At 49.4% G+C, this 14,411-nt stretch overlaps 2 protein-coding genes across 4 annotated transcripts in view; both read right to left on the bottom strand.

Moving 5' to 3' along the window:
* Window positions 1-14,411, bottom strand: part of LOC122474813 (neutrophil gelatinase-associated lipocalin-like) — a 101,446-nt gene that overhangs the window by 21,420 nt on the left and 65,615 nt on the right. The gene's annotated exons all lie outside the window — the stretch shown is intronic.
* Window positions 5,642-9,597, bottom strand: LOC122474816 (neutrophil gelatinase-associated lipocalin-like). Of its 2 annotated transcripts, none has more exons than XM_043565985.1 (7): window positions 9,403-9,597; window positions 8,751-8,887; window positions 7,268-7,347; window positions 7,005-7,124; window positions 6,683-6,784; window positions 5,959-5,989; window positions 5,642-5,836 (listed from the first exon to the last, which is right to left on the bottom strand). In XM_043565985.1, exons 1-6 carry the CDS (start codon window positions 9,538-9,540, stop codon window positions 5,970-5,972), a joined length of 597 nt encoding a protein of 198 aa, XP_043421920.1. In that variant the 5' UTR covers window positions 9,541-9,597; the 3' UTR covers window positions 5,642-5,836; window positions 5,959-5,969. The 2 variants fall into 2 exon arrangements, with proteins under 2 accessions (XP_043421920.1, XP_043421921.1); XM_043565986.1 differs by having other exon boundaries at window positions 5,642-5,786.

Below are 14,411 nucleotides of genomic sequence, written 5' to 3'. Positions count from 1 at the left end.
AGGGTTTCCTTGAGGGTGCGATTCATCCACTCTACTTTCCCTGAGCTCTGGGGTCGGTAAGCAGTGTGCAGTTTCCAGGTAATGTTGAGGGACTTTGTTAGGGTTTGTATAATGTCTGCCACAAATGCAGGCTTGTTATCACTGTGTATGGTTAAGGGTAGACCAAATCAAGGCACAATCTCCCATAGAAGAGCTTTGGCCACCTCGCGGCTTCGTTCCATTCTGGTCAGGAATGCGTCGACCCATCCTGAATATGTGCAGATTATTACAAGGAGGTACCTGAACCCTTTATTTGGTTGTATGTCAGTAAAGTCCACCTCTAAGTCTTTGAAAGGGGTGACCCCCATCCTTTGCGTGCCAGGCAGGGGCCATGGGGCAGACCAAGCATTGTTTTTGGCACACGTTACACATTATTCACTGACGCCTGGCATAATACCAGAGGCTGGCTGATATAGTAGTTCTTTTTGAGGAGGGCCTCTAGTGCAGTTTTCCCTAGGTGTGTGAGTTGGTGATATTCCTTGACTAGGTGTTTTCCCATAGATGACAGGACAAAGATGTGTCCATTTGGCATGACCCACCATCCCTCTTTGCTTAGTGTGCCCCCTTCTGTCGAGGCCCAACTTCTTTCATTGTTTGTGTACAGGGGCGGGGAGGCTTCCCTGTGGGGCGCAAGAGTCATAGTGTAGGTAGAAGCTTCACCTGGGTCACCACAGGCGGCCACTCTGGCTGTTTTGTCAGCCAGGTGATTTCCTTGAGTTATGGGCTCATCTCCTTTCTGATGTCCCTTACAGTGTAGGATAGCTACCTTGTCTGGCAGCCATACGGCCTCAAGAAGCTTTAGTATTTCTTCCTTGTTTTTGATAGTTTTCTTTGCAGCAGTAAGGAGGCCTCTTTCTTTATAGATGGCCCCGTGTACATGCACAGTAGTGAAGGGAATCAGTGTAGATGTTAACTCGTTTACCTTTGCTAAGGATGAGGGCTCGGGTTAAGGCATACAGTTCAGCTCGTTGTGCTGACCATCCTTCCAGCAAGGCCTTGGCTTCCAGAACTTCGGTGGTTGTGGTTACCACATATCCTGCTCTTCGGTTGCTCTCTTGTAAATGCTGTTCCCATGGCTGAACAGGGTGATCTCTGGGCCTGTCATAGCTTGGTCTTAGAGGTCCAGGCGGCTGGTGTAGACTTCATCCACTACTTCGGAACAGTCATGGTCGGGTTCTCCCTCCTCCATGGAGGAAGGTGGCCAGGTTTAGTGTTCTTACTGTTTTGAGAGTGACACTTGGGTTTTCATAGAGAAGGCCTTGGTATTGTGTCAGCCGAGAATTGGAGAGGAAACGATATCCTTGGGTGCTCATGAGGGACATGACCGCGTGTGGGACCTTAACATTAAGTGTTTGTCCCAGTGTGAGTTTGTCTGCCTCCTTGATGAGCAGGACTGTGGCTGCCAGAGCTCTGAGGCACCGTGGCCATCCTGCAGCCACAGGATCAAGTTTTTTTGACAGGTAGGCCACTGGCCATTGCAAAGGCCCCATGCTCTAAGTGAGCACACCAAGGGCTATTTTGTCCTTTTCACGTAAGAAGCCGTTAAAGGGCCTTTCTATGTCAGGCAAACCCAGGGCTGGGGCTTGTCCCAGAGCCAACTTTATTTCTGTGAAAGCAGCCCTTGCCTCCTCAGTCCATGCGAGGGGCTTCCGGTCTGTTCCTCCCAACAGGTCATAGAGGGGCCTCGCTCTGGCTGAGAATCTGGGAACCCAAATGCAACAGAACCCTGTGGCCCCTAAAAATTCACTCAAGCCTCGTTTTGTTTGGGGCTGTGGCAGTGTGGTGATAACTTTCTTCCTTTCCGGTCCTAGTTCTCTTTTTCCTTTTGTGAGGAGGAAGCCTAAGTATCAGACCTGCTGCTGACAAATCTGTGCCTTTTTCCGACGCCCAGTACCCCAAGTAGGATAGGAGCTGCAGGAGAGCCTTGGTACCTTTCATAGTCTTCTTGGGTATCACCGGCAAGAAGGAGGTAGTCTACATATTGGAGGAGGACACACCCTGTGGTTTCTCTCGGAAAGTTGGTGAGGTCTGCAGTTAGTGCCTCCCCAAAAAGAGTGGGCAAGTTCTTGAAACCTTGGGGAAGTCGTGTCCAGCTGCATCTGGTCATTTTGGTCAATGTTCTCTACTACTACTATTTAAATTACAAAATTGGGCAATTCCCCCTTGTAAAATTTTCCCAGTGTTTTCCAGGGGTTGAAAACGGTGGTTTTTTCAGCCTTCCCAGCAAGGCAAACTAGGCCCATATGCTGGCACCTATTTGTGGCCTAGGATGCAATGGGAAAGCAGAGGGATGCCAGCATCCCTCCCACAGAGGCCCTTAGCATCTTGTCAGTGATCAGAGTGATTTGGTGCCAGGTACACCTCGGGTTGCTTTGACACCTCAGGAACCTCTGATATATCCTTCACAGGGGACCCCACCTGTGAGTTGGGTGGGATATTTTGTGGTAATTGACCTTCTCTACTTTTCTCTCCCTAGAAAAAGGACGGGAGCTTCTCCTCAGTCGCCAAGGACTGTCACTTGGAATGCCTTTTAACCCACTGGAAACAATTTGGATTGCAAAATTTAGGAAAGGATTCATGTCCTGTAACTGTGCATGGCCTTAGTAGGGTCTAGCAGTTAGATCTCTTCTGCAGGAAACAGGATCAATGGGCAGAGGTACCCTAGGCCCAGGTCTTCACCTAAGTCAGGACCAGGACCGAAAAGCCTCTTGCAGAATGTATTTGCCCTAATGTGTTTTGGCTAGTAAACTCCCTCCTGACATAGTGGATGCCCTTTTGGCCTCCTCCTAATGGAACTCAGGTGCTAGAGGAGACACAGGCCATCCCTGACAAAGGATGTTTTAAGTGCTGCACAAGGTGGAACTTATACTCTTATAAGAACAAAATGCTGTGTATACATTCCACACTACAACAAAAATATTTATGGATTTCTTACTAACATGAATACTCAACTTGGCACATTAAACAATCCCTCTCTTTCCTTAGTGATGGGTTAAAGTCTTGGACTGGAGAATTTTTGTTAGCTTTGTTAGGACTTTTAATGAGAGCTAATCTTTCTAGTTATTCTACTTAGGTTTTGCTGTTTTCTCCCAAGTCTCTCTGCTTGGTACCAAGACTCCATTACTACAATAACTTCAAGCCAACACATGATCCTTTCTACTCAAGGTGGTTCATACACGTTGTCCACCTTGGATTCAGCTGGCTCACCTTAACTGCCCTGTATGTTCCCTAAGGGACCAATATTGGCCCATAGGTAGGGACAACTCTATGCCCCTACTCAGCAGAAAGAAGCTATAGAAGATGAGACCTTCTTCCTTCAACAGCCTTAAGATATAAAGGTCAAAATTGTTCAGGGGGAGATATGATGAGGGAGCGTAGAGCAATCTGAGGGCAAAACAGGCTGGCATACCCCCTTCCCCCAGGTGGAATATGTGTGGTATTCCTCAAACACTCCCGGCTACCCAAGTACAAAGGAAAGGTGTTTAAGTGCTTGCCATGGTGATGTAGGCAACTAAGACAAATGAAAAATTAATCCTCTTTCTGCCTACAGCCTATAGGCAAGTCCTTGAAAACAGCAGAGTGACCTAACTCTAGGAGCTCAGCTGCCTCCTTAATGACCCATTGCTAGGGGCAAAGAGAACCTTAGGTTACCATTTTCCCAGCTTCCAGGACCTGTAAGTCTATTTCCTTGATCTAAACTGCCATGAGTTATATGCTGGCAATCATATTCCAAGTTTATGACCCTGATATGCTGAAGGGTCTCATGACTGAGGTTTTATTCAATGGTAATAAGTGGTGTTTCCCTGGCAACAGGGAGCCCCTCAAGGTCCTGGAAATCTTGCTTCCAAAATACCTTAGAGACTTAATCTATCCCTGATGGGTAGGGATATATACTATATAATTAGTTACCCATCACAACCCCAGTGCAGCTCTTCCTGCCCCTGGGTCCTGTCCCTGTGCTTTAATAAAATCACCTTTTTGCACCTTTTTGCAACTTTGGTGCACCTTTTGCACCAAAGACATCTTCAGGAATTCTTTCTTAGCTGTTGGCTCTGGACCACCCTACCAATACCCCAAAGCTTCAATACACATTATAGATTATCACACACATATTTCCGGATTTATAACTGACCTGAATACTCAAATTGGTGCTTTAAGCAATCCCCCTCTTTCCTTTGATTGGCGAAACTCCTGGACTTGAGAATTTTCATCAATTACACAGGACTTTTTTTGGACAATTCTTTTTTCTATTCTAATTATGTTTTGCTGTTTCTCCCATGTCTTTGGTGACAAGACTCCATCACTACAATAACTTCAAGTCAACAGATGATCCTTCCTACTCAAGGAGGTTCATACTCATTGTCCACCTTGGATGCGGCTGCCTCTGCCTTCTGTAACTCTTCTATATATTCCCCAACTGATCAATATTGACTCATAGTTAGGGACATTTCTACACCTCTACTGAATAAGAAGTTACAGAAGATGAAACTTTCCATCTTCAACAACCTTAAAGATGTAAAGGTCAAAATGGTTTAGGGGTGTTATGCTGAGGGAGCAAAAGTCAAGCTGAAGGCCAAGTACAAGCTAGTATTACCCTCCCCCCACCCCAGGTGAGATGTGTGTGACATGCCTCAGGCACTCCTGGCTGCCCAAGAACAAAGGAAAGGAAAGAAAACAAATGGTTAACTGATAGAGATCCCAGTCATGCAGGACGTGAGTCTGCATCAGTTTACAAGTATCTTAGTAAATTAGAAGAAAAAGGCAATCTTATCAATAGCCTAATCTCTAGAAACCTATAGATTCAGTTTCCTGGAGCCCCCACATCACCCCTCATAGTAATATGGGGAAGAAAGGCAAGAAGGAAATGGCAGGTAACATTAAATTTCCAGATACCTTGCAGCCCATTGACAAATAATTGAGGCTGGCAGAGAAGACTATTTCACGGGGAAATCCCTACTGTCTTAATGTTAATGTTTTACTAGAGGGAAAAATATCTTAGCTCGACAATATCTAGGCCTCCAATATTCTGTAAATCTTCTTTAGCATATTAACATCTCTTAGAAAACTTCCCTTGACTTTACCTCTTCCATAGCCATGGTGTATAACCAGTCACTCCTCACAGTCCCAATATAGCTCTTTCGGCCCATGGATCCTGTCCCTGTGCTTTAATAAAATCACATTTTTGCACCAAAGATGTCTTCAAGAATTCTTTCTTGGCCCTTGGCTCCAGAAACCCCCCATCACCCCAGCACTTCATCACTGGTGAAGTGGGGGTGCCAGCAACTCAGCCCCCCCAACCCTCTCCAGCTGCCTGGCTCTGGCTGGGCCTCTGCCATTGGACCATTCAGCTGGTGGCTGAATATGGGTGTGAGATGTGAGATGAGGCCCCTCAGTGTGCTAGGAGGCAGGGGCAAGTGAGGGCTGCTGCTGGTGTGGGGTTGGGCCTGGAGTTGGGAGCTAGAAGCGTTCAGTCAGACTGGACTCTGCTTCTACGGGCCTTCATCCCTTTCTAGGGATCACAGTTTCTGGGAGTGATGCTAATAGCCTGCCTTTTGCTCTTTTCCCTCTCAGATGGCCCAGAGGTCAAGGAACACAGAATGGGGACCGGGGGACATACGTTTATTTAGCAACCAAGGAGGGGTTCTGTCAGCTGGGCAGCTGGGGAGCAGCTGGTGGGCTGTGCAGTGAGAAGGGTCCCCTGGTTCTCTCAGTGGTTTCCAGGCTGGTGGGAACAGCTGGGCAGTACGCTGGGCAGACAGCAGTGGGAGGGGATGGGGTAGAGAGAGCCAAAGGGCACCTGAGAGGGAGTCAGGGGAACAGAGAGGGCAGCAGTGCTGGGCAGGTGGGACAAAGGCAGACCTGGGACCCCCCTCCAGCTGCACCATGGCTCCCATCAGCCCCCTCTGCAGCCATACTTACCGCACACTTGCTCATTTATCCACGCACTCATCTGTGGGGGACAGAGTGGTCAGCATGGGCAGAGATGTGTTTGCGGTATCCCTGACCTCTAGGGCCCCTGCACTGCCTCTGGGCTGCCTTGGCCCTAGGTTGGCCCAGCTACAGAAGCTCTGGGGATCCCCTCACGGATGGTATAGCAGAATGATGGATGATGGTACAGGGGACTGAGGGAGAGGCTTGAGGACAAGAAGACCTGGGTGACACCCATTCTCCAAAGGAGGCAGGTGTGGCCCAGCCACAGTTCTGATTGGGCACCAAGCCTTCTGCCTGTTTGCCTGCTGAGTCCTGACAGACCCTCAGCCTTGGGGAGGCAATTGCGCAGGCCAGGCTGCCTGAAGACAAGGGCGCCTCCCAAGTCAGTAGTGAGCCAGCCCCAGGGCAAAAGGGAGGTGGCCCAGGAGAAACGAGCCTGGGCAAAGGGAGAGGTGACCAGGCAAGGAGACTGAGGAAACGTGGCCCCAGATGTGTAATTCTCATGTGGGCAGGCCTGAGCTATTGTGAAGGAGGAATATTTGGGACCCAGAACCCTGGATGTGGCAGGGTCTTCCTGAACCTGAAGTGGCTCCTGAGGCTCCAGTAACTGTAGCAGGGACCTGGGTCCCTCCTCTACCCCCTTCCCTAGTGAGGCAACATCAGACCTGGCTAGTCCCCAAGTGCCCTTCCTCTCTTCCCAACTGGTGACTACCGATGGGGATAGGGAAGATGATGTGGTCTTCGGTGAGTCCCAGGGATTTGGCGAAACTGATGAAGATTTCCTTCAGCACAGAAGGCAGGTCCTTGTTCCTCCCTGTGGCCAAGATGGCTGGTTAGTGGCTGGCAAAAGTTCCATAAATATTGTTGAACATGTGAATGAAACCTCAGACCCCTTTCTCATGAGAGGTTCTGTGGAAAGACCCCTGTCCCACCACCCAGGGACTCAGAGTAAAGGGGATGTGAGGGCTGGATGTGATGGGCCTCTTTTCCCCCAGCATGAACAAGAGCCAGGTCTCAGAGGGGGTAAGACGCACCATAGAGTGTAACCTTGATGTACTCCTGGTTGTTGAAAACTTTCTTGAAGTACAGTATGGCAAACTGGTTGTAGTTTGTGGTCACCACTCGGGTAGTGTAGTTCTGCGTTCCAGTGTAACCTGCATGGTGGATGGTGAGGGATCAGCATGCCCTGGCCAGGCAAAGGGAGCTATTGCTTCCTCCCTGGCCTCCACAGTTTGGTGTCTGCATGGAGGGGCAGGGAGGTCTGGGGCCCTGGAGATGCACCCCACTCAGGACTCACGCTCAATATTGCTCAGGTTGAATTGGCCTAGATGCAAATTTGGGATGAAAATTTTGGTCCAGTGGTCACAGCTCTGGTCCCTGTGCAAAAAAGAGATGGGTGGGTAAGAAGGTGACAGCCCACCATGCCACAGCAGGAGACCCGCACCCCTCCCCTGGTATGGGCCTGGCTCTTTCCCACTGAGCCTATCCCTGCCTGTCCCTGCCAACTCTGCCCTGAGTCACCTGACCTGCTCAGACTCTCCCTCCAGCACCTGTTGTCCTTCCTTCTTCTGGGCTGTTTCCCCTTGGTCGCCTTCCCTCTATACTGTCTTCCCCCACATGTGGCATTTGTCCCTTATTCTTTTTTTTTTTTTTTAACTTTTTCTCGATGTTCATTTTTGAGAAAGAGAGAGACAGAGCAAGAGCGGAGGAGGGGCAGAAAGAGAGGGAGACACAGAATCCAAAGCAGGCTCCAGGCTCTGAGCTGTCAGCACAGAACCCTATGCGGGGCTCAAACCGACAAACCGTGAGATCATGACCAGAGACAAAGTTGGACACTTAACCAACTGAACCACTCAGGTGCACCTGTCCCCTATTCTAATCTTGTAGGCTCCTGCTGTAACCTCTCCTGGGGGAATTACCACTGAGGTTCTAATCTGCTGGACGCCAAAGACTCCCTTATTTGTTGGGCCAACACTGACCTCTTACCTGTGTCCCATCTGGTCCCATAGCACCCGAAGACTGATCTCCCCACACTTGTGTTTCTTTCTTCTGCTCTTTCCATGACAGATGCAAGAGCCCCACCCAAGTAGAGGGCCAGAAAATGAGAGGAGCTGGATAATCCTTGGCTCCTTTCTCTAGGTCCTAATCTGCCCCCACTCTGGTACTCTGGTCATCTCCCACCTATGACTTGATCAGCCTCCTGGGCTGCACATCATCATTCCTCTTCCTGCTTCAGCCACACCCACTCCTCACCAGTACCTGAGGCCCCCTGACACTGTGGTCACCGCCCCTCTCCAGACCAGTCATCAGCTCCTGCTCAGGGCAGCCATGAGATGTCTTGCTGTTTCTTGAAGAAGTGGCTCTCTCTGACTCAGTCCACCAGCCCTGTCATGAAGGTCCCAAACCTCCTTCTGACGCAGGTTGTTTTCTCAAGGCCTGATCCACAGATCACCTCCCTGGAAGCCCTTGACAAAGCCCTAGATAGGATCTCAGGCTGGATCCAGCAACCCTCCCCCCATTTTAGGATACCCCGAGTTCTCTTTGTCTTGTCACTGATGACCACCTTTGTCCATCCCCATTACTGTTCTGTGTCTGTGCTGAAGTGACCAGAAATGTTGATCTATTGAATGAAAGAAGAAATAAATACAGGGATCCAGCATAGGATGAATGATCATCTTTCAGCTTTGGTCACCCCTTAGCTATGTCTTCAGTATGCCTCTTGGACTCCCAGGGCAGCCCGCTAGGCCCCACATGTTCCCCTAGTAGGTGGTAGCTCTCACCAGACCACGGTAGAGGTGACATTGTAGCTGTTGTCTTCGTTCAGCACGTAGGTGGCAGTATACATCTTCAACTGGCTGTGTTTTTCTTTATTAAATCCGTTCCCTGCCAATCCTAAGACGTACCATTTCCCCTGGAACTACAATGGGAACTGATGATAGAGCAAGAAGAAGCCCCAAGGGGGCCTCCTGCTCCATCCCTGCAGGCACCTCTAGGCAGCCTACCATGAACAAGATGTCCCGCACCTGGGCTGGAGGAACCCAGACTGGCCACACAGGCTGCTCTGATAAAGCCAGGAGAAGCTGGAGCCCATCAGGACAGGCTGGAGCCCTGAGTGTGTCAGGGACAGGGTGACACTTGGCAAGTGGCCAGCTGGAGACCATGAGTCTCAGTTTTCTCATCATGTAGAAGGCCTGAAAATGTTCCCACCTTGAGTGGACTGCAGGGATTATGGAAGAGAGTGTGACCCAGTGTAGTTTGGTTCAGCTGACACTCTTGTCAGCAAGGTTGCATACGGATGGGGGCATGAAGTGTTCCTACCATGAGGGAACCCAAGGGCAGACTGAGCTAAAGCCTGAGCCCATACTGCCTTTCCTCTCCTATGTTGACACTCTTTCCAGGGCCTGCCTGCAGCTGCCCCTCCAGGTCACTTACCTTCTCATTCTGGAAGTCAGATTGCAGAGGGACCCTGAGTAGAGGTGGGGCTGGGATAGGGTTTGGGGTGGAGTCCTGAGCTTGGGTCTGCAGGGCCCCCAGCAGGGCAAGGCCCAGCCACAAGAGACCTAGGGCCATGACTTCAGGGCCAAAGAAGCAGGCAACATTCCAGATGTTACCTGAAAGGGGATGAGTGAGGAGCCTTCTGGAGGCATGCTATTTATGGTCTCTGTGTCCAATGGCTCACCCAGGGTGGAGCGACTTATCCTTTGCCAAATCCTGAAAAGGTGAGGCAATTGCCAGCAACTTGTGCTGAGGATCATGGCAAGCTCTCTGCCCTTTCCCTCAGGTCAGGATTATGCAAGATGAGGGGCAGGAAGGTCCAGGAGGCTAGAGGATGCATTCCCCATATCTCCACATCTCTGGCAAGGACACTGACTCCCTCCACACTCTCTTCTCCCTGGTTAGCACTGTGTGAGGACAAGGGTCTCTGATCTGGACCAGCTGTCATCTCTGACCTCCAGGAGCCTCTCTCTGGGGCCCAAGTGCAGGGTGGGGTAAGTGTGGTGGGACCCCCATCCTGCACCTGATGAAAGCAGAGAATGCCTCAAACCAACAGAGCCCAAGCTGCTTTGTGCTTCTCCAAAGGGACAGGGAAAGGGAGGCAACCCAAAGGGACATTCCTGGTAGGGAAGGACAGAGTGTACCCTGTGCTGCTCATGGAGCCCAGATCCTGGCCCTCCCAGGGATCCACCCTAGGCCGTGGCACAGGGTGAAAAACCCTTCCCCTCCCCCTACCACCGAAGGCCTACTGGGGAATGTTCCTGATGAGGGAACATAAGGCAAGCTGAGGGGAAAACACATGCTAGCATCCCCCAGGTGGGATCTGTGTGACATTCCTCAGGCACTCCTGGACACCCAAGAACAAAGGAAAGGAAAGAAATCAAATGGCTAAGTGATAGAGAACACAGTCCTCCATCAGTTTACCTATGTCCTAGTAAATTAGGAGAAAAGGGGAATCTTACCAAGAGCCTAATCTCCAGAAAACTACACTCCATTTCCTGGAGTCCAAATATCGCCCTCCCTCCATAGTCATATGGGGAACAATGGCAAGAAGAAAATGGGAGATGGAATTAAATTTCATTGTGACCTGCAGCCCATTTTGACAAACACTTGAGGCACACACAGAGTACAACATTTCTCCAGGAATGTCTGAATGTTAATGCTTTGCTAGAAAGCAAAACAACCTTAGCTTGACAACATCCAGGTCTCCAGTAATGTAGGAGTCTAGTTGAGCATATGAAAATCCCTTTAGAAACTTCCTCTTGACTTTATGTCCCCCAACCCCATGGATTATAACCAGTCACTCTTCACAACCCCAGTGTAGCTCTTTCTGCCCAAGAGTCCTGTCCCCGTGCTTTAATAAAATCACCTTTTCTGAACCAAAGATTCCTCAAGAATTCTTTCATGGCTGTGAGCTTTGAATCCCCACCATTCCAGAGCCCCATCATTCCCACCATGAATCAGCCCCTTCCCTCCTCCACAACCCATTGGCAGGGTGAACCCAGACCTCAGCTGGCCCTAAGGGACTTGGCCTCTCTTGTGGGCCCAATGAACTGAAACCCCAAGCTAGGCATGCAGCCACAAATTGGACAGCTTGCCATAGCAGAGCTCTGAGGCTACAGTCTCTGTTCCTTCCTGGTGGGGGACAATGGGAACATGCATCTGCACGGTGTGAAATGGGGTGGGGGGCTCAGGAACCAAGGAGGGCTCTCTACCCTGCTGCTCTGGACACTGGGTACTTTGGGTCACAGTGAGTGCAAGGACTCAGCCTCATCCTTGAGAGATCACTGATACCTTCTGCCATCTCTGGCCATAGTCTTGACTGTGGAGCCCAGAGCTAGGACTGGACCCCTAGAAGTAAGCTCCTGTCATGGCTGATCCTAACACTGTCCTGGAGGGGGAGGGGCAGTTTCCTCATGGGGGCTTGGTTGTCCATGGGAGGCAGTGAAGGGACCCAGCCCCCAGGGCAGTATCTCCTAGATGTCACCTCGAGGACCAGAGGTGATGGAATGCCTGACGTGATGCTGACCATAGGGCTGACAGGCTTCAAATGACACTCCCAGAAACCTCATTGGCTCTGTCACCTGCTGGAGGGGAACCAGCTCCCCTCACATGGGCTTTGGGCGTGGACCTGGAGATAAGTTGACTCTGGGTGAATAGGGAGCATTATGTACAAGCTAGAACCCCCCAGCCCCCACTCTCAGGTGGGATATGTGTGACATTCCTCTGGCTGCCCAAGAACAAAGGAAAGGAAAGAAAACACATGGTTAACTGATAGAGATCCCAGTCATGCAGGACATGAGTCTCCATCAGTTTACAAACATCTTAGTAAGTTAGAAGCAAAAGACAATCTTATCAATAGTCTAGTCTCCAGAAGCCTATAGACTCAGATTCCTGGAGCCCCTATTAACACCCTCCCCACCATGGAGATGCAGGAAGAAAGGCAAGAAGGAAATGGCAGGTAAGATTAAATTTCCTGATACCCTGCAGTCCAGTGACAAATAATTGAGGCACATACAGGGTACAACACTTCCCCAGGACCCCCTACCATTCCTAATATAAATGCCTTACTAGAGGTAAAACAACCTAAGCTTGACAATAGCAAGTCCTAGGGTAGATTAGGAGTCCTCTTTAGCACGTCAGACTCCTTCTGGAGGCCTTCTTCCTTTTTGACTTTACTTTCCCCAACATCCTAGTATATAACCAGTCACTCTTCCCAACTTCAATGCAGCTTTTTTCTGCCCATGGGTCCTGTCCCCATGTTTTAATAAAATCTTTTTTCATTTTTCACCAAGACATCTTCAAGAATTCTTTCTTGGCTGTCAGCTCTGGAACCCTCCCCACCCCACTCAATAACCTCACCATTTGGCCTCCAATGTGGGGTGTGGGTCTTTTCAACTGGACTCAGAGCTTCAGTGCAAACTTGGTGAGCACTTTCTCTTTGCTTCCTTTGCTCTTATTTCAGGGGCTTTTCAAGGAGTCTGGTCTTATTAGAACACTTTCCTGTCTCCATTGCTCAGGCTGTAATCCTGTAGCCCGTGGCTACTCTATGGGGAGGTAAGAGCCTGTCTTTTGGCTGCAAGTGAATCCCCAGGCCAGAATGGTAAAAAGGCCCAGAAACTTGTGCCCTCTCTTTATTCCTGTCCTTATACATGGTCATCTGTGTTGGGCATGGGACAGCCACCTAAGTGACTAGCACAGATGCAAATCTTAAGACCCCTGTGTGAGGTTTCCTCCTCATTGGTCTAAAGTATCCCATCCACATCCTTGGCCTAGCTGCTTCTGGCTGTGGGCCCTCCCCTGCAAGCCCGCAAAACCAGTACCTGTTTGAATATAAACTCAACTGGGAACCATTTCCTAGGACGTTGGCTGCAAAGACCATTTCCTAGGACGTTGGCTGTGAAGTGTTGGAATGTCACTGAGATCATGATGGGTTTCTGTCTTCACTGTTTTCAATGTCCTCTACTAACTACTATTAAAGTAACAAAATTGGGCAATTCCCCCTTGTAAAACCTTTCCAGTTATTTCCATGGGTTAAAAATGGTGGTTTCTGCAGCCTTCTCAGCAAGGTCCATCTGCTGACACCTATTTGTAGCCTAGGATGCAATGGGAAAGTTGGGGGGACACCACCATCCCTCCTACAGAAGCTCTTAATGGTTGGTGATCATAGCAATTTGGTTCAAGGTATGCCTCAGCTCAGTTTGACACCTCAGAAACCTCTGATACATCCTGCATGGGTGATGCCACCTGGGAGTGGAGATGGGGGGGGGGGGGTTGGATTTTCGTGGTAATGGACCATCTCTACTTTTCTGTCTTTAGGAGTAGGACAGGAGCTTCTCCTCAGTACCCAAGGACTCTCCCTTGGGATGCCTTTTTAACCCACGGGAAACAAATTGGATTGCAAAATTTAGGAAAGGGCTGATGTCATGTAACTGTGTATGGCCTTAGTAGGATCTAGAAGTTAGGGGTCTTCTGCAGGAAACAGAATCAATGCACAGAGGTACCCTAGGTCCAGGCCTTCACAGATCTAAGTCAGGACCTGGACCAAAAGGCCTCTTGCAGAATGCACTTGCCCAAATATGTTTGGCTAGTAAACTCCCTCCGGGCATAGTGGATGTCCTAACAGGCCTCCTCCTGATGGAACTCAGGTGCTAGTGGAAGCAAAGGCCCTCCCTGACAAAGGGGATGCTGACCCTTTCTCTCTGTTCCTCCTCCTAATAGATGTGGGAGTCTCTCCCTCATTCATTTCCTGAGTTATTGGCTATAATTGGAGCCAACTGTGGGTAGTCTACCTTGAGACAGGTACTTTAAAGAATATTCCCAAGCAGCTGCCCAAACGCCCTTTGTTTCAGGGAAATCCCTTGTCTTCTCTAGCCTGACATAGACTCCCTATTTCCACTTTGATGGAAAACAAACAAACAAACAAACATGGTGTCTCCTCTTTCCCAGCTGACAAAGTTTAGAACCAGAAATCCTCTCTCTCTGCCTCTGGCATTTCGCCTCTTCTGCCTTCCCTTCTCCCTCCTCCTGTTTCTGCATCACCCTCTGTGTGACCTACATAACTGGCTTCTATACCATCCTCCCACCTGCGATGTCAAGGAGCGATGAGCACCCCTTTGGATCACCCACTTTAGATTCCCCCACTGCTGTCCCAGGTAAAATGTGACAATGGGGAACAAATTGATGGTCTTTTAAGTGAACGCAGGTGGAACGTATTCGACGTTTAAGCTTATTTAAGTTTGTTGGTTTAACTAAGATAGATATGTATTTAGAGTTACCAGCATCAAATATAAAACTTTATTCTACCAAGGTTTCCTAAAGATCAAATAAGCTCATGTCTGTTGCAATTTGTTAGCAACAAGATGACTTAAAATAATGGTTAATTTTGCATATCTCAAAGTTTTCATGGATAATTGTTAAGAGAGCTTGCAAAGTCTTTGGTAATC

The sequence above is a fragment of the Prionailurus bengalensis genome, chromosome D4, assembly GCF_016509475.1.
Source record: "Prionailurus bengalensis isolate Pbe53 chromosome D4, Fcat_Pben_1.1_paternal_pri, whole genome shotgun sequence".
Taxonomy (NCBI): Eukaryota; Metazoa; Chordata; class Mammalia; order Carnivora; family Felidae; genus Prionailurus; species Prionailurus bengalensis.
The sequence above is the reverse complement of the archived record's forward strand: the minus strand, read 5'-3'. Positions and strand labels throughout refer to the sequence as shown.

Coding starts and splice junctions, on each gene's coding strand:
- LOC122474816 (XM_043565985.1), bottom strand. CDS start 9,540: ATGGCCCTAGGTCTCTTGTGGCTGGGCCTTGCCCTGCTGGGGGCCCTG. Junction 8,888..9,402: donor CTGACTTCCAGAATGAGAAG/GTAAGTGACCTG, acceptor TTCCCATTGTAG/TTCCAGGGGAAATGGTACGT. Junction 6,785..7,004: donor CATCAAGGTTACACTCTATG/GTGCGTCTTACC, acceptor TCTTGGCCACAG/GGAGGAACAAGGACCTGCCT.